The sequence below is a fragment of the Peromyscus leucopus genome, chromosome 3 (genome assembly GCF_004664715.2).
Source record: "Peromyscus leucopus breed LL Stock chromosome 3, UCI_PerLeu_2.1, whole genome shotgun sequence".
In the NCBI taxonomy this organism is placed as follows: Eukaryota; Metazoa; Chordata; class Mammalia; order Rodentia; family Cricetidae; genus Peromyscus; species Peromyscus leucopus.
Window position 1 is genome coordinate 49,946,154 of NC_051065.1, and position 24,325 is coordinate 49,970,478.

At 47.4% G+C, this 24,325-nt stretch overlaps 2 protein-coding genes across 3 annotated transcripts in view; one reads left to right on the top strand and one right to left on the bottom strand.

The window, feature by feature from the left end:
• The window catches only part of Atp6v0a4 (ATPase H+ transporting V0 subunit a4), an 87,524-nt gene that overhangs the window by 3,640 nt on the left and 59,559 nt on the right, over positions 1-24,325 (top strand). The window lies entirely within an intron of this gene.
• Positions 7,955-16,633, bottom strand: Tmem213 (transmembrane protein 213). Its single transcript, XM_028889352.2, has 5 exons — positions 16,467-16,633; positions 15,933-15,993; positions 14,260-14,659; positions 9,242-9,301; positions 7,955-8,233 (listed from the first exon to the last, which is right to left on the bottom strand). Exons 1-5 carry the CDS (start codon positions 16,631-16,633, stop codon positions 8,064-8,066), a joined length of 858 nt encoding a protein of 285 aa, XP_028745185.1. The 3' UTR covers positions 7,955-8,063.

A 24,325-nucleotide genomic window follows, 5' to 3' on the forward strand; every position in this document is an offset into this window, starting at 1 on the left:
AATAAGAAGAGCAAAGGTCCTTCCACCTCGAAAGGAGAATAGGGCAAACTAGGGGTGGTTTTTGAAACCCAAGAAAATGAAACTCCCTGGCACCTCAAGAAAGCAGCACAATTCAGAACATAGGGGAACGCAACAACTAAGGAAAACATGGACTCCTGGGTGGCAGCATCCTGGGACCACCAACGTGGCAATGCTGATGAAATCCAGTCTGCACATAGACTGGATTTTGTAGATTGCCAGTTTTGTATAAAAGACCTCACTAACGGGGAGCTCTAGAAAAGATACAGAAACCCTCTCTGCCCCTTCGCAACTTTATTTATAAATACGCGCAGATAGACTAACCTTGTCAGGTCGAGCTCACAGGGTATTGCCATGGCTGTTGCAGCCCTGCCCTGAACATGCTAATCCAGGACTTGCCACGCTTCTTTGAGAACATGGCTCCCACTCATGGTGAAGGCAGAGCTACCAGCTTCAAGGCTCAAGGAAATAACTCTTGGAGGAGCATTCAGCCAGGTACAGGGGCACACAGCTGTAATCCTGGCACTCCAGAGGCTGAGGCAGGAGGACTGTGAGTTTGAGGCGAGTGCAGTCAACCCAGTGAGGTCCTGTCTCCAAGGTTCAGAGTTAGTAGCTGAGTGTAGCATGCTTGAGGCCTTTGATTCAATTCTTAAACCACCAAAATAATAACAACAACCAAAAGGAAATCTCAAAACTAGCAACAGTCAGCATAGCCCAATATGAAGACTCAGATAGTTCTAAACACTAAAAACAAAGGAACAAAAATCTTAATAGTGGGCCAGGGAGATGGCCCAGAAAAGGTGCCGTGCAAACCTAAAGACCCAAGTTCAGTTCCAGAACCCAAAAAAAGAAAGCTGGATGTGGTCACACATCTCTGATCCCAGCACTGCTACATCCAGATGGGACACAGGGATGGGACAGTCACCCTGAAGCTCTGAGGACGGGAGTATGTAGTGCAGTGACAGGGAGATCCTGCCTCAGCCAGGGGTTTCCACAGGTATGACATGGCCAAGTGTGTACTTGCATTCACACCCCCACCCGTAAAATAATTAATTAAAAAAAATTTAAAACCTTGGCCATTGAGTGTCTTTACAAGTAAGGGCACATTCCTCCAGGCCTGACTACCTGGATTTGATCTCCAGAGCTGACATGGTGGAAAGAACTAAATCTTGTATGTTGTCCTTGGACCTCCATGCATGTGAAAACACACACACACACACACACACACACACACACACACACACACACATAAAATTTTAAAAAAAATTTAAAAGGCTTAAAAGTCTAAGCCAGGCATGGTGGTCCATGCCTTTAATCCCTGGATCTCTGTGAGTTCCAAGCCAGCCTGGTCTACAAAGCGAGTTCCAGGACAGCCATGACTTACACAGAGAAACCCTGACTCGATTCCCCACCCACCAAAAATCTAGTAGCAGGAATAGGACATTATGAATGTTTAAGCAAATTGAAAAAAAAAACTTCCAAAGAAAAATAACATACATGAATATGTAGTGATCATATATTCCAATATATCAAGATAGTTTTCATTAATAAATAGTGGGCATGGGTGTAGCTTAATGGTAGTGTGCTTGCCTGGTACATGTGAGGCCCTAGGTTTGACCCTTAGTACCACAATATTATATATACATATAGATATATAGATATGTATGTATATAAAGATATCTATACATACATATATACACATACACAGAGATCTGTATAGATACCTCTCTTTATATATATCTGCATATCGTAGCATGTTGTAATGAAGAGGGTTTTTTTTAAGCCTCAGAAGCGCTGAGGGAGTCGATGGAATGTATCACCTAGCCGGATTTTACCTGCTCTCAGTGTAAACAGGTCCAAAGTCCTAGGAGAGCAGTCACTAGGAACAGCTTCAGCGTTGAAGGTCAGGCTGCTCCCACGCCCAAAGCGGTGGTCATTTCTTGCCCCTCCCTCTCTGGTTTGTCCCTCCCTGCTCAGCACAGCTTAGGTGAAAGGGGAGACAGGAGCAGGCCAGCTCCTGAGGGAGATCATTTACCAAAACCTTGTTATTGCAAGATGCCCTGTTTGTCTAGTAACTTGATTCCCAGTGGCTCTCCAGGACTTTGCTCAGCTCCCACATCTGCCCATCCTGGGTGGACTACAGGGAGGGTGTGTTTGGTTGTCTGTTGTTAAAGTCTGGAAAGATCACAGTGGCAAGTCTGGGTAGACCACACTTGTGTAGCTGCGGATGTACTTGTTTGTCTACTCACACCAAGGTGTAGGCACTGCGAAAGGATAAACCAACCCTGTCTGGAAGCTTACGTGGTAACATCCTATACAGAGGCCGGGCTGGGGAGGCTCCTTTCGCAGGGCCTGGGAGGGTAAATATTTGGATTGGGGCTCTGTGATGTGGTTTCTTTCATTTAATATTTTAAAATCCTGAAGAAAATGGTAGTGCAGAGTTTAAGGGGAAAGGAATTCTAGCTGAGCCGGGTTGCTTTGTTTCAGTGAAAATAAGCGGGTTGTTTTTCAACAGTAGTTCTGTGCTGTGGCCTTAAACAGACGCTAGATCTGCTAATTTTAGGAGAATTCGAAGACAGACAAGATTGAGAATTTCTAAAGCTGTAAGAGAAAGAATGTTTGCTGCCCCGGTTTGACATCTAAGAACCACTAGGCCAGTGAAATGGCTCAGTCAGTGGGCCAGGCCTGAGGATCTCAGTTCTGTCCCCAGTGCCCCCCTAGTGGAAGGACCTCCACAAACAACACCCCACAGTCACACACAAAAGCAAGTGAAGTCTGGGAACCGTGTGTTTTTGTCACAGATAGTCTTCTTAGTGAGACAAATTTGATTTATAAATCATCAGTGATATTAAACGTTTTCAAGACACACTAAATTGAAATGAGATAGCCAGGCAATGGTGGCGCACGCCTTTAATCCCAGCATTCGGGAGGCAGAGGCAGGAGGATCTTTGAGTTCGAGGACAGCCTAGTCTGGCTTTGAGTTCCAGGACAACCAGGACTGTTTCATGTAGAAACCTTGTCTTGGAAAACAAAAACAAAAACAAAACAAAACAAAAAAACCAAAACCAAAACAAACAAAAAAATGAGGTAGGCATCATACAAAAACCAATGATCTTTAACTGTTTTTTGTTTTGTTTTGTTTTCATTTTTTTTTGTTTTGTTTTTTATTTTTTGAGACAGGGTTTCTCTGTGTAGCCCTGGCTGCCCTGGAACTCACTCTGTAGACCAGGCTAGCCTTGAACTCAGAGATTCATCTGTCTGTGTCTCCTGAGTTCTGGGATTGAAGGCGTGCGCCACCACTGCCCAGCAATCTTTAACTGTTTTACCTTTTTCTAGCCCAAAGGCTACGTTAGCATCAATATAGAAAAATAAAAGCTAATATAAGTACACTAAAGATGCCAGCATCAAAATTCTAGTAAATTTTAGTCTTTTAAAAAAGTTAGGTGGAGAGTGGAAGATGTCTCAGAGGTTAAGAACACTGACAGCTCTTACAGAGGACTTGAATTCAGTTCCCAGCACCCATACGGTGGCTCACAACTGTTCATAAATCCAGTTTCAGGGGATCTAATGCCCCGATTGTCCTTTGTGGGGAGCAGGCACACATATGGTGCGCATATAAATGCAGACAACACTCATACACATAAAAATAAACCATTGTTTGTAGGTGAGAGCTAGGGAGCTGACTCAGTGGGTGGGGTGCTTGCTGTGCGAGCAGGCAGACCTGAAGGTGGCGTTCCTCACACCCATGTGAAAACCCCGGTGTGGGGGTACCTACGATCATCCCTGTACTGGAAGGCAGAAACAAGAGGATCCCAGGGCCTTGTTGGCTAATTAGTCTAGCCAGTGAGTGAACTCCAGTTTCAGGATGCTGGCACACGCGCACACGCGCACACACACACACACACACACACACACACACACACACACACACACAAAGTAAATGCAATCCGATCCATGTTAATGTTAAAAGTGTTCTGTGATGGGGACTGTCCAGGACATTTTACTTTCACGCTGACTTTATACTAAGCTGACCCTATCAACAAAATGAATAAAGGTACAGAGCAAATGAACACCTGATGCCACCTCTGGCCTTCACATGTACCACCACACCAGGTACACATGTGTGACCTTCATGGTGTTTTTTCTACAGCCCCCCTGGCTGAAGCAAGGGCTTCGTCTTGCACTCCATGACATTCCACATTCCCAGAGCTCCTGAAGTGTCTATCATATCACTGGGATGTAATAAATATTCAGTGGATGCATACATTGAAATATCAGTAGAATTTATACACAATCTAGTGAGTTTTTAGTGTGTCTTCATTGTACACACTGTTTCACCATGCCTGAGCTCGGAACCTTGTTACCTCACCTTTTCGACCTCCTTTAGTGTAACGGTGGGTGGTTCTTAAAGGAATCCTGCGGACTTTGAGAAGTAACTCAGAAGGTGGTTTGTTTTAACATTAACTTGCTGTTTGATGTTTGGCTTCCTTTTTCTAATATGTAACATTATCTATAATAGCAAAGTACTGGAGGTGACTATTATTTTCCTAGGGTATCTCCCTAGATTTTGTTTGCTTTGTTTTTGTACCTTTGAATTTTTTTTTTTCAAGACAGGATTTCTCTGTGTAGCCCTGGCTGTCCTGGAACTCAGTCTGTAGACAAGGCTGGCCTCAAACTCAAGAGATCCACTTGCCTCAAACTTCAGAGTGCTAGGATTAAAGGCATACATACACCACCACCACCACCACCACTCAAATTATTTTTCTATTGGATCAGAAATTATTTGGCCCTTAAGTAGGGGTATGTTTACTATACACAATTGTTTCCTGGCCTCTTTTTTAAGTTGTTACATAGATCCCTAAATATATATACAGTCAGCTCAGTTTGCATGTTGCTTGTATGTATGTTTTCAGGGCTGACCAGCTGCTATTGGATAACCAGGTAGGAGGCTCATCCCTGGGGGTGACCATTTCTCCAGGCCTCACCATTCCATAGTTCCCTGTAGGCCCTCTTCTCGGGTTGAGGCCTCCTGGGATTTGGGCAGCCATGTTGATGAAGCTTCCTGGATGTAGCTTCCCTGAGACATACTCTCACAGACTTCCTGGTCTGGCTCTCACAGTCTTCCCACCCCCTACTCTGCAATCCCTGAGCAGATGTGGTACTTCACAAATTTGAGTCATCCTCACACAGGGCCATACTAGTCTCCCCGGTATTGTTCAGTTGTAGTATATGTGCTGTGGAAGTGAGCACTGAGTACACATACATTTTAAGAGGCACCAAACAGAGACAGGTCATAATTCTTGAGGTATAGCCTTGGGTGGGGTGGAGTAAGGAGAGGGTAGAACACAATGACCCCTAATTCTGCTCTTAGTTTATTCTGTGACTCACTATATTGTCCCTGTAGCTGAAAAGAATTCCTAGGGTGGGAAGGGTCCATATTCATTTGCATATTAGTTGTCAGTTTAAAAAGGGATACTGTTGTCTTGTGGGGCCAGCATGGCATGGTAACAGGACTGTTCATACATCCCCCAATCCTTCTGTCTTTGTTATCTCTGTATGATTCACTTAATTTCTCAGTTATATGTTGGGGTAATTTGCCTGTATGTGTACCACATGAGTATTGTGCCCATGGACTCAGAAGAGGGTGTCATATGCCCTGGAACTGGAGTTTCAGATGGTTGTGAGTCACCATGTGGCTGCCAGGAATTAACCAGGGTCCCCTGGGGGAGCAGCAGTACTCCAGTAACTCCAGTAGCTGGAGTGTATAACTCCAGTTCCAGGGAATTCAACACCATCCCTTGACCTCTGCAGGCACCAGGTACGCACATGGTGCAGACATGCATGCAGGCAAAACACTCATAAAAATCAGCTCACATCATCTTGGGGTTTCATGGAATTCCGTAGATGCAGATCAGAATTGTCTGTATATGTGACGACATTCGGTGTGCGGTAAGCACCTCTGGGTTAAAAGATAGCAAATTTTCTCCACCCTTTCTCATTCCTAGGTGTGGATTTTTTCTGCAGATGTGTACCACCACACCCATTGTGTTCATGGTGACCACACCTCCCCTGGTCCCCATCCCCAGGGTTCTTTCTGGGGGAAGTGCCCTCAGAAAGTTGGGGAGTAGGAGCTGTGCTTGCTCCTGTTGATCCTGAACCTTCTAGTGGCTTCTGTCCAGAGTTAGGTTGGAAAGCTGCCTCTGAACGCACTGGAGGATGCTGGGAGGCTCTGCTCACCTCCCAGAAGATTCAGTGCTTACAGTGATAGACCGGGTCTGGGAAATTGGCTTCAAGATATTTCAAAGAATTTAAGACGAATTAAAAATCTCTTCCTACCTGACCTATGTATTCTGGTGTCTTTTAAAGTCAGAGAGATCTGAAATACACTCAGCAGGGTCTCGGCTCACTGCTTTGGTAACACCTCCATGATATTCAGCTTGGAAACCCGAGTCTAGTGTTTCTTTTCACACCTCAAAACTGAATGGCAGCTTCTGCCCTGTGGGTCAGTCCTGGTGGTCCCATTTCAGGAAAGTCTACCCCAGAGTCATCCTTTCAGTCACATCTCCCCAGCCCTACCATGACCTTAACATAATGAAACATGGAACGTTCCTGTACCTAGCACTGCATACACAGGTTGTGTGTGTGTGTGTTCTGGTCCATACCTATAAGCCCAGACTAGGGAGGTGGAGGCAGGAGGACCAGAAATTCAAGGTTAGCCTGGGCCATAGGAAACCAGTCTTCAGTTACGTGTTGGGTTCAAGGCCAGCCTGAATTACAGGAGATTTCTGTCTCAAAAAACAAAACAAAACAAAAAAACACCACCCCAAAACAACTCACAGAAATCAAACAGACAAAACAAAGCCGCAGCTGCAGTACGTAAGAGTGAGGCCGCTCACACAGAAAGGACAGAGCCGCATGTCTACCACCTCCCACACAGCAGCCCAAACTGCTGAATGAGCTTTCTGAGCGTGAGTGTTAAACCTTTGGCTGGATCTAATTCTTACGTCCTCTGCTTAGAAAGTTGGTGCCTAAAGTAAAGTGATGTATTTCTGTTCCCATTGGCCATAAATACTAAATATAACACTAAATCTCCCATCTCGCCGGGCGGTGGTGGCACACTCTAATCCCAGCACTTGGGAGGCAGAGCCAGGCGGATCTCTGTGAGTTCGAGGCCAGCCTGGTCTACAGATCGAGCGAGATCCAGGACAGGCGACAACACAACATGGAGAAGCGCTGTCTGGAAAACAAACCAACAAACAAAAAACTCCCACTAAATCTCCCATCTCTTTAAAAACCAAAACCAAAACCAAAAAACAGTACTTGAGGCTGGAGAGATGGCTCAGCAGTTAAGAGCATTTGTTATTCTTGCAGCGGACCTGGGTTCAGTCCAGGCACCTGCATGGCTGCTCACAACCATCTGTAGCTCCAGTTCCAGAGGATCTGGCGCCTTCTAAGAGCACTGTGTGCACGTGCGCATGAACTCAGGCAAGCACACACACACACCCTCGGAAATAAATAATTCAAATAGGTGGGACTGGACAGCCACGGGAGCTATGATGAAGAAAGATGGGAGTGTGGAGGTGTGGGGGGGGGGCAGGATGAGTGGGGTGCGGCTCACACTTCAAGATGATTGCTATGCCCTTTGTCTGAAGGAGGTGGAGCCAATGTCCTGCTTTTCAAATCTGTCCACTAGAAGACTGCCTTAAGTCTCATGTGCACCCGGAAGAAAGCTCGGGGTAGAGGAGGGGCATCACCATAGGGACTCTGAAAGATGGAGGTCATTCAGACAGCTCTGGCCTCGCTTGCTTTCTTCCCTTTGGGAAGGTGGCTGACGTGGGTGTGCCGCGATGAGGAGGTGCTCCATGGCAAATCGCATGTGTAGCTTACGCAAGGGTCTGGGTTTGCTCGCCAAATCCATAGTAAAGGAGCCACAGACTTCGAGGAGCAAGCGACTTTAAAGTGACAGAAGCTTCTGGAAGGCTCCTGCCCCTCCCTGTTACCCACACGCGGTAGGAATAGCCATCCCTGGGGCCACGGCTCTGTGCTCATGCCGCCAGGTCCTTGGGCTCCTCTGGGGTTAGCTTCATCAGCTTGTCCACACAGAGCAAGATGAGGGTGAGGAACCAGAGACTCCAGCCAACCGCCGCCGCAATCCAGCCATATTCATCCACCGAAGCTCGGCAACACAGGGAGGCTAGTGGGCAGAAGTCGACGTCTGGTGGGGGAGAGGAAGAACGGGACTGTAACAACCAGCCACAGCCACTCCCTGGCAAGTTAGTTAAGAATGAGAACACGAGACAGCCCCCGACCTTGAGAAGCACTTGCTACTTGTTAGGTGTCTACCAAGTCTTTGCCTTCCGCCCTCAAGGTAATATGGGCTGTCATGACCACTGTTTGGGCGCTGGGCATTGGACCCAGGGCCTTGGAAGAACATGCGCTCTGCCACTGAGCCACACTCCAGCTATTTACTAGCCCTACTTCATACAAAGAAACCCAAGCTGCACTTCGCGCATGACAGAAGCAGAGCTCACAATCCAGTCTGTAGACCCCAGAGCTGTATTCTCGGCCTCTTAAGTGTTGTTGCCCATCCCCCTCTACGAGTGCACAGATGGAAGGACAGTTGGTCATTTGATAAGGACGGGTTAAAGGGGACGCAGTTAAGATGAAGCAAAACTTTCTGTTGATGATGGGACACTTGTGATACAAGTTCCTCTTTGCTTTCTGAGCACCCTGCCCCTGGAAACATCTCAGGAGGATGAACAGAGATAAGGAAGAGTCCACAAGCAGTTCCTGCTTTGGGCGAGATTGGACCAACTGGTTGTTCTGTTCTGTTGTTGTTTGAGACAGAGTTTCTCTGTGTAACTGCCCTGGTTATCCTGGAACTCGCTCTGTAGCCCAGGCTGGCCTCAAACTCACAGAGATCCGCTTGCCTCTGCCTCTCACCACCCAGCGGACCAGCTGTTTTTAATAGGCTTCTCACCTCCAAATGATAAAACATTTGCACTCGGGGCAGCTTTGGCTGCTGGCCAGGGGATGAGTGATTAAATCCACCTGTACAAGATCATGTGACTAAATTGGGACCAAAGCCAAGCTAGTTTTTAATCTCTGTGAGCACTGCTGGCCACTGGCCACCTGACGTCCATTAGTGGACAGAGGGGGCCAAGGTTTTTCCCTAGCTCCAGGGCTGGCTCCGGGATCAGGGCAGTTGACAGGGGAAGCTTACTGGCACACTGCTCCAGGGTCCCAGGGTGTGTACTCAGGGTTGAGTTGCCGCCGCTGGTTTCTGTAAGAAAAGGCAGGAGGTAGTCAGTGTCAGGCAGAAGGCAGAGTGAGTCCGGGCAGAGGGCTTGGATTATTGGGTGCATGAGTAGTGAGTATAATGACAGTGTTCTAGAAGTGCCAGTGAGGACAGCAGAGCTTTCTGCAACGTTGAGACGGGTGAGAGATGCAACGTGCTCTCCACACTCGGCAGCTGAAGCCCTAGCCCTCCAATGGGGCTGTGTTTGGAGACAGACAAAAGAAGTAATTAAGGCTAAAAATAAGGCTCTACAGAGTCCTGCAATCCCAGCCGTCAGGAAGCAGAGGCAGGTGGCTCACTATAAGTTCCAGGCCAGCCTGGTCTACATAATGAAACCCAGTCTCAAAATCAAGAACAAAACAAAAAGGAGGAAGAGACACACCAATGCCTGGTCACAGTGAGACAGAGGCCATCTGTAACCCTAGAAGGGAGAGACCAAACCTGCCCACACCTTGACCTAGACATCCAACCTCCAGAGCGGTGAGCAAACCCCTTTCTGTTAAAGTCCCCCAGTCAGTGGTATGTTTATTAGAAGTCCAGATGAAGGGTTATTCTTCCTTTTGGTTTGGTTTGGTTTTTCGAGACAGCGTTTCTCTGTGTAGCCCTGGCTGTCCTGGAACTTGCTCTGTAGGCCAGGCTGGCCTTGAACTCAGAGATCTGCCTGCCTCTGCCTCCTGAGTGCTGGGTTTGAAGGTGTGCACCACCTTTCTTTAAACTTATAAAGTGGAATAGTTTATTTTATTTTTATTTTTTAAATTAGCATACAAAATAATAGGTTTCATTATAGCATATTTATCCACAAAGGTCATGTACTCTGCACATATTCGCCTTCCTATTACCAACTCCTGTGCTCCGTCTTCCATCCTACGGGTCCTTTTCCTCTTTCTAAGAAATCCCTGCGCTGTTCAGTTCTTCAGCTTGAGATAAAGTAGAGTCACTGGGCAAGGGACCCTTAACTGAGGAATTGCCTCAATCGGATGCCTGCAGGCATGTTTGTGGGGGCATTTTCTTGATCAAAGATTGCTGTGGGAGGTTTTATAGACTGATGTGTGGGAGGGCCCAGCTCCCTGTGGAAGACGCCATTCCTTAGCAGGTGGTCAGGTGGTCGTGGTTTGTATAAAATGACAAGCTTCATGACCCGTGGAAGAGCAAACTAGTGTTTATGGCCTCTGCTTCAGTTCCTGCTTCAAGGTTCCTGCTTCAAGGTTCCTGCTTTGGCTTCCCTTGCTAGTGGACTGTAAACTCAGGTGAAATAATCCCCCCGCTTCACATTGCTTTTGGTCAGTGGTTTGTCACAGTGATAGAGAAGCCAATTCCACGTTCATGTATTAGACTTATAACTCTCCCTATATTTATCTGGAAAATATGTGAAATATGTCTTTCAGGGTTTGCCTCATTCCACTTAACGGGATTTCTATTTCCATGCATTTTTCTGCAAATGACATCATTTTATTCCTTATGTCTGAGTAAAACTCATCCATCTGCACCATATGCCCGTCGTCCATTCATCCATTGATGGACATCCAGGCTGACTCTGTTTCTTAGCTGCTATAAGTAGTGCGGCCATAAACATGGACGTGCAGATAGCTCTGTGGCTTGCTCAGTCCCTTTTATTGTCACTTTATCCTTACTCAAAGACACTTCCTTCTTTTTAAATAAGCTTTCCAGGTGAGTATGGCGGTACACCCCTGTAATTCCAGCACTCGGGAGGAAGAAACTGAGGGATCTCTTAGTGTGTGGCCAGCCTGGTCTACATAAAGTAGGCCAGCCAGAGCTACATCGAGAGACCTTGTCTCAAAAGAAAGAAAATGGAGCAAAAACAAAAGAGACCGGATGCCCACGGCTGCTTCCTGTGTGGACTGCTCTAGCTATGGGCCGGTCATTCCAGTGTAAATTAAATCACGCACTGAGTAATCCCCAATGTCTCTTTCACAGGAGGTTCAGTTTCTTTCCAACATGTGAACAAATCAACCACTGAAATCTGACCCTCGTCCTCTATCTCTGATGGTTGTGATGTAGTTACCCAGGCCCACGGTTCTCAACACAAACTACATCTCATGGGAACAAGTCTCCTGCTTTCCAGAACAGCCAGAGCTTGTAACTGTCTCCCAGTTAACAAGCAAGGGCCAGGAAGGATGGGGGGGCGGGAGTGGGGATGGAGAGGGGGGTGGAGGGTGTGTGTGACAAACTTCAGAAGAAATTCTAAAAGTGCTGTCAAGAGTTTGTGGAGCAGTGGTGGGTTATATAGAGACCAACCTTCGGTTCAGGGAAGAAAAGCTGGGTCTGTGCCACTCAGGACAGCAGCTCTTTGCCATGGTGGCCATTTAAGTTGTTTTTGTCCCCCCCCACCTTTGGTAATGTACATTGGTGTTCTGCCTGCATTTATGTCTGTATGAAGGTGTCAGATCCCCTGGAACCAGAATTACAGTTGTGAACTGCCATGTGGGTGCTGGGAATTGAACCTGGGTCCTTTGGAAGAGCAGCCAGTGCTTTTAACTGCTGAGCCATCTCTCCAGCCCCCTTATCTTTTTTGTTTTGTTTTGGTTTGGTTTTCGAGACAGGGTTTCTCTGTGTAGCTTTGCGCCTTTCCTGGAACTCACTCTGTAGCCCAGGCTGGCCTCGAACTCACAGAGATCCACCTGCCTCTGCCTCCTGAGTGCTGGGATTAAAGGCGTGCGCCACCACCCCGCCTCCCCCTTATCTTTTAATTTTTTTTCTTTTTGTTGTTGTTGTTTGTTTTTTGAGACAGGCTTTCTCTGTGTAGCCCTGGCTGTCCTGGAACTTGCTCTCTAGACCAGGCTGGCCTTTAACTCATAGAGATTGGCCTGCCTCTTTAAGTTGATTTTTAAAAATGAATTTAAGTTGAAAGTCCAGCTTTTTCATCACCTTAGTCATAATTTGAAGTGTGTTCAGAGGTCACCTGTGGCTGGTGGTCACCTTATTGGAAGCACAGTTCGACCTGAGGCACTTAACATGGAAGAACATTCTAACCACACAAATACCAATCTAGGAAGGCAGATTAAAAGCAGGTTTTTGTTTGTTCGTTTGTGTTTTTAGACAGGGTCTCATGTGTCTCAGGCTGGCCTTGAGTCTGCTGTGCAGATGAGGAAGACTTTGAACTGATTCTCCTGCCTTTGATGCCAAGTCCTAGGAGGACAGGAGATTGAACCTGGGGCTTCATGCTAGGCATTCACTCCCCCAACAGAGCCCTGCCCGGCCCGAGAGACTGATTTTTGAAGAGCCTTTTGGGAAGTGGTATTGCTGTATCCTTGAAAAGGGGAAGGAGAGCTTAGACCTCTCAATGCCCCGCTGCCTGACCCTCAGCACGTCCTTCAGAGGTGCTGTTGACACAGAGCAGGGTAAAGGAGGAAGAAAGCTGTTGCTTAACCACAGCCACAGAACTGCTGCCACCCAGGCCCCAGCCCCTCTGGCCTCCCAAAAGTACGGTAATTACCTTGATACAATCTGACTACTGTTGTAAATTATTTACACAGCCTAGAGTTGAGCTTTGTTTTGGAAACTGATTCCTGGACATTAGCATTTTCCTTCAAAATCAAATCACTTCCTTAGGCTTGATCTCATCTGTCCACCTAGGGTGGGAATGTTCCTGGGACAGAGTAAGTGAATGGGAAAAAAAAAATCTTAATTAGATGCCAGATTAGGTCGAATCCTATGAAATTGTCATATTTATTTATTGGTATTTATTTATTTACTGGTTTTTGAGACATGGTTTCTCTGTGTAGCCCTGGCTGTTTGGAATTCACTCTGTAGACCAGGCTGGCCTCGTACTCAGAGATCTCCCTGTCTCTGCCTCCTGAGTAAAGTCGTGTGCCACCACCGCTCTGAGAAGTTGTCCTTTTTATCCTTTTTAGAGGTCAGAACCCACTCCACATCAGCAGGTTCAGGGGCTTCAGATGGAATGGGCCAGGGGAATTCCCAAGTACTTGACCATCACCCTTGGCATTCTAAGAACCAGCCAGGGACTGGTGTAGAGGGGAGACCCAGCATGGCACTGTCAGGGTAAACAGAAGAAGTCACAAAAATGAACTCCCTCATTTGTGGTGGATCAGTTGGGAACCCGTATCTGCTTCTGTCCATTGTATGCTTGCCACAACATGGTAAATTCTTTACAAGCTATTAACTCATTTCTTCCGAGTAAGTAACCTCATAAATCACGGTTCTGTTTACCCCAGTGCCACACACCAGGAATCTGGGCACAGAGAGGTGAAGTAATTTGCTCAAGATCACACAGCCAGTCCCTGGGGGTGAGGAGAGAGGAGTCAAGGCTGTGGCTCTGGAGGGTCCCGAGAGGAGATACTGGGGATGACAGGTGTGTGTCAGGAGGAGGGCCACGCTGAGGAAGCTTGCAGGGTCAAAGCCTGGAGCAGGAGAGAGGATGCCAGACCCCTGGATGCTCAAGAGCAGAGCCCAGCCTGGGAAACCAGGCCTCTTGAGACCCTGGAGTGAGAATCCCAAGTTTTCTGATGCCTGCCCTGGGGACGCTCAGGAAGGGTGGGGAGCTGAGGGTGGCGTTCTAGCTTCTGAACTTAGCAGAGGAAGTCTGGGTTAGAGGGAACCTCTGCCCATCCTGAGAGAGCCTGGAGGAGCCTCAGGGAATAGCAGGGAACCACACTATCCCGTGATGAGTGAGATACTGTCAAACTGGCAAATTTCTTTGTTGTTCTTTGTTTTGTTTTGTTTTTTGTGGCAAGGGTCAGCAGGGTGGGACTGCTGCTGTCCTAGCAAAGGAATTGAGTGTCACAGACAAAACCCAAGACACCCCCAGCTGACTTCCACCCCAGCGCCCTGCCTAATCCTCCAGGGAAACTTCTATTTCCTCTTTCCCCGGTGCAGGACCAACCCTGGCCGAGGAATCCTCCCCTCCCCCTCAGCCCTGCCCTCCCCTTCCCAAGGTGGCCAAGACTAAAGCTCAGACCTATTACCTGTACTGCAGGCCGCGTGGAAGGAGGCCAGGACCAGGCTGAGGAGCAGGGTGGCTTGCGGGGCAGAGGTGAGGTACCCAGGGATGCGGAGGGAGACACCTGTCTGGGCCATGTTGGCACAGAGGTGCCCCGGGCTGGGGACCGTGTGTCCCGCGTGTGCGCTGTCTGAGGTGACTCCTGTCCTGCGGGAGCTGGGAATCTGTTCAGTGTTTGGGGGAAAAGAGAGAGGGCGGAGCCAAAGAAGCTGCCCGTCACACCGCTCTGCCTTTGTGCCTGTGGCTGGGGGAGGAGAGCAGGGGTAATCCCTGTCCTCTGTTTTTGAGGCAAAATCGTTCCCATTGAGGAAAAGGGAAGGCAGTTCCCGGCTGGTTCCTGGGGCCCGGCCTTGCTGCTGCTTCACCTGCAGGTGTAGTGGACACGATCTAAACCAGTCACTCCGTTATTTATTGAGCACTGACTGTATGCACTGTCCTATGCTACAGCCTGCAAACACCCACACTCAGGATGTTGCTGTTAACAGAACCCAAGACCCTGGGCAACCTGGGGAGTGACTAAGGACTTTGGGCATCAGCAGCAAGAAGCCAGGCCATCTCTTCTGATGGGACACTTTAGGGAGAAAAATGACATTTGGACCGGGCCTTGAAGCATGCATAGTGTTTTGACAGGTGAAGAGGAGACAGAGAGGCGAGAGTAGGGAAAAGAGACGCATCAGGGCCACAGACAAAGTGGCGCTTGGAAGCCCACTGTGATCTCGGCATAGACAAACCTTGGTCAGGATGGGAGTGGGGGGCCTGGAGAGCCAGGCTGAGTGTCTGTCTGAGCACAGACAGGATTTGTGGCCCCATCAGGAGGCAAGGGTGAGGGAGGCTGTGTGAAGGTGCTGAGCTGAGTAGCAACAATGGAATGCTGCTTTCAGTCTAAATGATTGACTGATAGCTAGTGTTCTCCTCTAAGTGTCCTTACCCAAGGCAGTACATTCCAAGGCCCCTGTGGATGCTTGAGACCAAGAACACTGCTGAAGCGCGCGCACACTCTCTCACACACACACAAAACTGTCCTAGAAATACGTACCTGTGATAACTTTTAATTTATAGTAAGAGATTGCTAACACTGATAATTAAGCAGCAATTATAACAATATGTTATGAAACTATTTAAAACCTAGGAATGCCGGGCAGTGGTGGGATATGCCTTCAATCCCAGCACTAGGGAGGCAGAGACAGGTAGGTGATCTCTGAGTTTGAGACCATCCTGGTCTACAGAGCAAGCTCCAGGACAGCCAGGGAGATATAGAGAAACCCCGTCTCAAAAAAACAAATAATAGGGCTGGGCGGTGGTGGCGCTCACCTTTACTCCCAGCACTCAGGAAGCAGAGCCAGGCAGATCTTTGTGAGTTCGAGGTCAGCCTGGTCTACAGAGTGAGATCTAGGACAGACACCAAAACTACATAGAGAAACTCTGTCTTGAAAAACAAAATGATGATGGTGATGATAACATAGGAATTGCTTCTAGAACTTTCTGTTTAATATGATCAGACTATAATTGATGACATGTAGCTGAAATGTCAAGAAGTGAAAGCAGAGATGAGGGGGTTGACTTCAGTGTGTTACACACTCCCCTTGGGGGGGAAAGGCACCCAGGAGCCTAGTGTTGAGACTCTGAGGTAACTGAGACCTGGTTCCTGTCCTTGAGGAGAGCACACTCCAGCAGCAGATAGAAGAGGAAATGGTTAAATCTGCCGAGAGGAGCAGGGGGCAGGCTTTTAGAGGAAGTGACCTTAGGGCTGCTATGGGAGTTGGCCCGTGCAGAGGGGCATTGATGGGTTCTTCAGGTAGAAGGAACCATCAAAAGTCAGAGAGCTGCTTGAGTGTGGCAGGCCAGCCACATGTGTGCACGCTGTGTTCTTGCACACAGCCAGCCTGCTGAGAAAGTGATGGATGTACTCACTGAAAGCTCTGGAGAAGGAGATCTCCCCTGGTTGCTCACTCCCGTAACCACAGCACTTCAGAGGTGAAAGCAGGAGGATCAGGAGTTCGAGGCCAGCCTGAGCTACATGAAGCATCTCCCCCTCCCCCAAAAGTCTCCATGCTCCAACAACCACAAAAACCAAAAAGTGAAATAAACCAGAAAAGCTCTCTGGAAGGACAGGTGTAGCGGCCCAGAAGGGTACTTGCTTCAGATTTTTCCAAAGGAATAGATTAGTGGTACCTTGATTTGGGCATGGGGTAGCAATACTTCAGGCGGTCCAATTTCAGGTCTTGCTCCAAAATGTCCAGTGCCAGCCAATCACTGTTTGGACATTCACCGATGTCCAAGTAGCAACACTGTGTGCCTGGTCTTTGGTTGGGGATAAGAGGGTTTCGAGAGCATTTCATGACGGAGATGGGTTTTTGATCCAGCACATCAAAGGTGACCAGGCACAAGGGTCTCCAAGATAGATCCCGTGTCTAGACAGTGAGTATACTGTTCTGGGGGCACAAGTGGGGGGGGGGGACAGTTTATCTGGATGGACTGAGAACAGATTGTGAATGGTCCTGAATCCATGGCAAAGGAAACTGGGCTTTATCTTACGGTGGGAAGCCATCTCTATGGAACTTAAAGATATGGGCATGTTATGCTTCAGACCAGGTGTGAAAACAGACCTGCATACAAGGAGATCAGCTCATAGGCTATTTCAGGCCCTATTGGAGACCAGCAGATTCTGAAATGAGAAGCTGGATTGAAGATAGAGAAGAAGGCAACAGAATTGAGAGGCCTTGGGAGGCCAGAGTCAAGCTGGGGCGGTGCACATACCTGCACTTCCAGCGACTATGGGCCCGAGGCAGGAGGATCGTGAGATTCAGGCCAACCTGGGCTACATAGTAAGTTCAATGCCAGCCTGGGCTGTCTATATATATAACAATAATATTTTAAAAGAGGGAATGGATTTGAGAGGGAGTGGGATGAGGGGTCATGGGAAGGGATAGAGGTGAGAGTGTGTAGCTCAATGGTAGAATGTCTGTCTACCATGTCCAGAGGCTCTGCGTTGTTCCATCCCCAGCACCTCAAAATTAATTAATTAAAAAAAAGAAGAGAGGCTAGAGAGGTGGCTGAGATGTTAAGAACATATGCTGTGGGCTGGAGAGATGACTTACTTAGTGGTTAAGAGCACTTGTTGCGGGGTTGGGGATTTAGCTCAGTGGTAGAGAGCTTGCTTAGCAAGCACAAGGCCCTGGGTTCAGTCCTCAGCTCTGAAAAAAAAAAAAAAAAAAAAGAGCACTTGTTGCTCTCCCAGAGTTCTGGAATTTGATTCCCAGCACCCACACCATGGCTCATAATTGTGCGTAATTACAGTTCCAAAGGATCCAATGCCCTTTCTAACCTCCACAGGCTGCTGCATGCACATAACATACATATGTATGTGTGTGTGTGTGTGTGTGTGTGTGTGTGTGTGTGTGTGTGTGTATGTGTGTACACTCAGGCACATACATAATTTTTTTTTTAAAGACCACATACTGCACTTGCAAATGGCCTGTGCTCGGTCCCTTGAAGCCACACTGGGTGGCTTGTGACTGCCAGCAGCTCCAACTTCAAGAGTCCAGCCCATTTCTAGACTCCGCAGAGAATCCAAGCAATGGCATCTATGAAAGGTAAAGGCTTCTACAATGGCTATGGAGTGACCCCCGCCCCTCACCCCCAGGATCAAATCCCAGCCCTGCCTCTTATTGGCTGGGTGGTCTTAGGCAAGTCATTTAAAGCTCAGCCTTAGTTTCCCTATCTGAAAATAGGAGGCTAGTGTCTGCTATATTGTTAGAATTCTCAGGATAACTTAACGAAGTAACCTATGTAAAGCACTTAGCGCACAGAGCAGGTAGGTGGTCAGAACTTAAGCACAAAACCCCGTTTACTAGAAAGTTTGCCATCAATGCGAACTATCAGAGAAAGGAGGGAAAGGCAGTCTTAGGGAACAATAATGCTATTTATATATCGGTTTATCTTTATGCTGCCTTGATCCACAAAGGACTGGAGGAAGCTTACTGATAAACAATTGAGTGAGATAAAATAAGTTCGAAATAATAAGAAATAAAGCAAAGAGGAACTTAGCACAGGGGGTAGAAGATGGACCCGGAAGCGACTTCAAAGCACAAAATGCTGCTCATGTTTCCTGAACTTTGTGGCCCCAGTGTGGAGAGGGTGGCTGGATAGCCTGGTCACATACACGACACAGAGGAGCTGCATGCTCGATGCTCGAAGTTCTGTTAAGGTAAAAAGAAAACAATGGAGAGCGACCATTGTGGACCAGGCTTCTGCTCCGTGCCCCAACAGAACAGACTGAAACTCAAAATGAGGTCGCTCATGATAAGTTTTAGGCCTCCTGAAGGCCTCTCTGCCGTCTCAAACTGAATCAGACCAAATTGGAAAGCCCAGGTTTAATGGGTAAAGCGCTCCTGGGCGATTCCCCGCCCCGCAGAGAGGAGAAGGGGACGAGATGGAGACCAGAAGAACCATGAATCTGTTTTCCAGGATGTTGCTTATATATCCCCTGTGGGAGTCATCCTGAGCCTTCCTGGGGGAGGAGCTGTGTTTAGCAGGCTTTGAAGGGGCGGGTTTGGGGAGGAGCTGTGTGAGATGGAGCTCCCATCCAAACATTCCAGACTCTTTGGGTATAGGGATGCCAGGGTGCTGGGGTGGAGCTCCCATCCAAACAGCTCATACCAACATTCCACACCACCAAACTGAACCCAAGCTGCTTATCTGGCTTTCCAAGGTATCAGGAGATGGGCCAGCTTCTATCCACATTCCCTTGCATTGATGCTTTCCAAAAAAGGTAGCATGATGTTAATTGCTCAGTTATTTTCCTGTTGCTCTGTCTTTCTGTCCCCATCTCACAAGGATACTCATTTTGAAATGACCCATCTGGGCTTCCTTCATCCTTTCCTGGCTACATAGACAACTCTTCTACTCAGCCCTTTGGAAAACCTATTCAGTGTTAGAATGAAGTGGTGTTCCATTCTGGAATCACAAATAAAGCCAATTATGATCTTTAAATTGTGGATAATTTTGCTCTCTGAGAGTACCAAATGCAGAGAGGAATTTCTTTTCTCCCAACCCCTCCCCCCACATGAACAAATTCTTCAATGTTTTCCTTCCAGTAAACCTTACAGAGAGCTTTGTGAAGCAGCATCGATTTATCTGGCTGGTGTTAGAGTCAAGAGCAGTGCATAGAATCTGAAGACCTTCAGGCGTCTCCAAAATGCTTGAAACCTGACAAAAATATCCTCAGATCCAAAATATGACAGCTACAAAAAACAAAACAAAGAAACCCCCAAAACCCACAAACCTGAGGCAACATAAATAATATGACAAGCAAGTGAAAATCACACATTCATTTCAAATGTTTAAACAGAAAATAATTAACACACACACACACACACACACACACACACACACACACATATATATATATTGTTTGTTTGTTTTTCAAAACAGGGTTTCTGTATAGTCCTGACTGGCCTGAACTCGCTCTATAGACCATGCTGGCCTTGAACTCAGAAATCCTCCTGCCTCTGCCTCCCAAGAGCTGGGATTAAAGGCATGGGCCCTCACCACCCAGATACATTTAATATAATTTACTTCATTATTTATTTTATTATTATTTGTTTGTCTGTTTGTTTGTTTAGTTTTTCAAGGCAGGGTTTCTCTGTGTAGTCCTGGCTTTCCTGGAACTCACTTTGTAGACCAACCTGGCCTCGAACTCACTGAGATCGCCTGTCTCTGCCTCCCAAGTACTGGGATTAATGAGCCACTACCACCCAGCTTACATTTAATATTTTAAAATGTGCTCTTTTTATTCCTTATGCTGCCTGCATGAGTGTATGTGTACATGTGTGTGCAGGTGCCCAAGGCGCAAGAGGACATCTGATCCCCTGGGACTGGAGTTGCAGAGGGTTGTGAGCTGCCATGTGGGTGCTGGGAACTGAACCCAGGCCTCTGGAAGAGCAGCCAGTGCTCTTACCCATTAATCCATCTCTCTGACCTGAGTTTTAGTATGTTAGGTAGGAGTTGAACCTATCCTTCAGAAATAGTAAGTACCAGGGACTTATGAAGATTTTGGTGACCCTTCGTGGTTGCTATGGTGATGGTTTAGTCACATCTCTGACCTAACTGACAGCATCCTGTCAAATCTGTGAGGCAGAGGATGTGGGGGAGGGTAATGGTCCAGCCACTACTTTTCTTTTCTTTTTGGTTTTTTGAGACAGGGTTTCTCTATGTAGCTTTGTGCCTTTCCTGGAACTCACTTGGTAGCCCAGGCTGGCCTCAAACTCACAGAGATTCACCTGGCTCTGCCTCCCAGTGCTGGGATTAAAGGCGTGCGCCGCCACTTTTCTTTTTCTTTTTTTTTTTTTTTTTGGTTTTTTTTGTTTTTTTTCGAGACAGGGTTTCTCTGCGTAGCTTTGCGCCTTTCCTGGAGCTCACTTGGTAGCCCAGGCTGGCCTCGAACTCACAGAGATCCGCCTGGCTCTGCCTCCCGAGTGCTGGGATTAAAGGCGTGCGCCACCACCGCCCGGCTCTTTTTTTTTTAAAAAAAGATTTATTTATTTATTATGTATACAGTGTTCTGTGCTACATGTATGCCAGATCTCATTACAGATGGTTGTGAGCCACCATGTGGTTGCTGGGAATTGAACTCAGGACCTCTGGACGAAACAGCTAATGCTCTTAACCGCTGAGCCATCTCTCTAGTCCCTACTTTACTTTTTTTTAATCAGTTATTGTTTGATTTGATTTGAGATTGTTTATAAGACAATGACAAATATTCAATTATCAATGTATACTTTGTTATAATACAGGCTGGACTGGCTTCTCTCACCTCTGATGAAGGGCTCAGGGCGATTCTGAGAGTCACCAGAATGACTTGTTTTCCACAGGTGTATGGTTGACAGCTCTGAAGACCCAGTGGCCCTTTCATACGTATTTGTACTGAGTTTACTTTGGAGCGTGTACCAGGAAGTTGTATCACTCAAAGCTAGACATTCTGTAGGAACTTTCACAAGATTTTCTTTCCAAATAGTTCAGACAGTGGTTACACATTCTTTTTTTTTTGTTTGTTTTGTTTGTTTCTTTGTTTGTTTTTTCGAGACAGGGTTTCTTTGTGTAGTTTTAGTGCCTGTCCTGGATCTCCCTCTGTAGACCAGGCTGGCCTTGAACTCACAGAGATCCGCCTGCCTCTGCCTCCCTGAGTACTGGGATTAAAGGCGTGCGCCACCGCCGCCCTGCTGGTTTCACATTCTTAAAACAAACAAATGAACACTTCGGAATAATCATGTCAGTGGTCAGTCACATGGTAGTAGTAGCTGGAATTATAGATGGCCAAGAGGGTGGGGGTTGTGTCCCTCCCACCCCATTTTATCTGTGTCTCTGATTTCATTTGTAAAAGTCCAGGAAAAGGCAAAGTGTATCCTCTACAAGAAGGTTCTTTCTCATTGAAGACAGTTCCCATGTGCATGTGGGAGGCCCTTGTGGGACATGTCCATCTTTGGTCTTTGAATTTGGGCCTTTCAACCTCTAGCTAAGTAAAGATCCATTCTGAGGATGGTATTGGAGTTCAGGTCTTGGCTGCTGCTTTTCAAAGACCAGGATTCGGATAATAACAGATTGGTAGGGAAGAATCAAGTTCATCCAGGGTCTGGGAATCCTGATAGGCTAGAGGGTCTCAGGACTGCAGAGGGAAGGAAGGAGATGCAGGAAGGAGGGCTGAGTGCTAGTGAGGTCCTCATCCTCCAGGGTGTGTGTCTCCCTTTTCATCTTTTCTACCAATCCTGATGACTGTGACTTCCTGGGACTAGAATCTGTAGGCTTTTAAAATAAGAGGTATGTGTTTTTATTTGATATATCTAAGTGTTTTGTCTGCATGTGTGTGTATGCTATATGTGTGCCTAGAGCTCGTGGAGGAGAGGTGCCAGACTGGAGTTACAGATGGTTGTGGGCTGCTATGTGTGTGCTAAAAATCAGACCCAGGTCCCCTGGAGGAGAAGCCAGTGCTTTTAACCACTGAGCCATCCTCTCGTTAGTTTTTAAGGGAGCCAAACACACCGTGGGGTGGTTCTGTTACAAAGGACAGAAAATTATGAACATCAAAAGGGCAGGGGCATTTTAAGGTGAAGTTGACAGACAATTAGAGGGGAGGGGCTTGTCAACCCCCTAACCCAGTGATTGGCAACTTCGGGTTCTCCCTGGTTCTCCGCCTTATCGTCTTTGCAAACTGTATGTGTTGGCACAACAGTGCCTGTGGTCAGACTCATTTTTGTTTAACAAACAGAAATGTGTGTTCTCCAAGAGTAACTTCAAGCTAAGGTTTTTTGAGAAATAAGGTACATGTTTATGATGAACATCCAGTTTCCCTTACCAGTTCTGTCCACATGAAACCGAAGGGGACCAGATGCGGAGTCGGACACTTTTAGGTCTGCCTTCCCAATAGCTGACTTCCCTCCTGCGGTGACTTGGCCTCTTCTGTGACCCTCTTTACTCTCTGTCTTTCCTTCCTTACTTCTTCCAGACGGCCCACAGCCCCCTGGGGAACACAGCCATCTCCTGCTGGCAGCCCTGGATTCGAGTGCCCACATTAGCACGTCCTGAGGGAAACTGAAGTCACGTAACTTTTGGCAGTGATGTTGTGTAAGATCTCTGGTGGAGATTGTCTAGGAGGCGGCCCAGAAGAGTGATGCCTTCCGTACTGTGTGGGAAGGCCTTTGTCTGGGGTCCTCAGCACCCACTCAGAGGAGACAAATGATCTTCAGAAGGAGTTTATTGCCTAATGCAGATGGAGGCGGGCATGGGTCAGCCCTTGGAGCATCCACGGGAAAGTGGCAAGGATGACAGGAACAGGCCCGGAGGCGGAAGCTCTGTGTGCTGCCTCTGGCTTTGCGGCCAGCTCACTAGCTCTGGGACTGCAGGACAATAACTTGACCTCCTTGAGCGATTCTCTGAGGGGGTTGGTTTAGAGGATTTCTAAGTTTTCTGTGACTGCAATTAGTATACGATAGTAAATATGGAAAAAAAAAAGAAACTGGTAAATGAATATGTTGAGCTAAAACTAGTTTGTTGATGATGATTGTTTTGTTTTTTTTGTGATTCGGGACAGGTTCTCTGTGTAGCCCTGGCTGTCCTGGAACTCACTCTGTAGAGCAGGCTAGCCTCAAACTCACAAAGATCTGCTTGCCTCTTTGCTGGGATCAAAGGCATGTGCTACCACAGCCCAGCTAAAACTGAATATTTTTAAAGGAAAGAAACCCCAGTTTAGACTGTTAACCAAAGGCAAATTGCTGGCAGCTACTCCTAATGAAACGCTTAGAAACTCAGGAAAAATCTGTCTTGAAAAACCGTGTGCCGTCTTGTTCTCTGTGGTGAAATGCTGTCTTCCTACTTCTCCTTAGTGTTGTGAAGTAGGTCTGGTCTGGAGAGAAACAGGCATGGCCAAGGCATATGTTGAGGCAGAGGCAGGGCTGCTGGAGAACTCCACCCTAGGGGGTCTTTCCTGGAATGAGCTTGCAGTTGTGGAAGAGGTTGAAGTCTCCGTCTGTGATTGCTGCTGTGTCCCAGAGCACCACCTAGAGGACACAAAGGTGTAAACAACAGTGAGAGCCAAATTCAGCTGGATGGCACAGCGTCACTGAGTCACACTCTGAGAGACAGCCTGTAGCCAGGAGGAAGTGGGAATTTCCATGGCAGGAAGGATCCTGCTTCCAAGATCCATAAATTAGATCACTGTGTGCTGGAATACAGACTCGGCGGCAATGCTACCATCAATGGAGTCCATTGTGAGGTGTGGGAGGTGGAGGAACGCGAGCGGCCCCCTCGGTGAAGCAACTTCAAACCGCTTGCTCCTCTTGCGAGCTCTTCACTGGGCTGGCCAACAATGCAGAAGCGCTAGACTTCAGCTCATGAATGAAGGTGATCTGGCTGGAATCTGGTTCCAAAATATTAGACAATGGTCCTTGAAAAGCCGGTGGGACTTTTCTAGCTAGAGTATTTTGTTGGGCTAAAATTCCTCGCAAGCATTTGAGTTTGCCATCCGCTTACCCCCTTTG

What these genes read in the sequence shown, in the direction of transcription:
- Tmem213 (XM_028889352.2), bottom strand. Translation starts at nt 16,633, where the DNA reads ATGAAATGCTCTCGAAACCCTCTTATCCCCAACCAAAGACCAGGCACA. An exon ending in TACCCCATGCCCAAATCAAG is followed by an intron (nt 15,994 to 16,466) that starts GTACCACTAATC and finishes TCCTCTCGGCAG; the next exon opens with ATTTAACCATTTCCTCTTCT. An exon ending in TCCTCAAGGACAGGAACCAG is followed by an intron (nt 14,660 to 15,932) that starts GTCTCAGTTACC and finishes CTACACCTGCAG; the next exon opens with GTGAAGCAGCAGCAAGGCCG.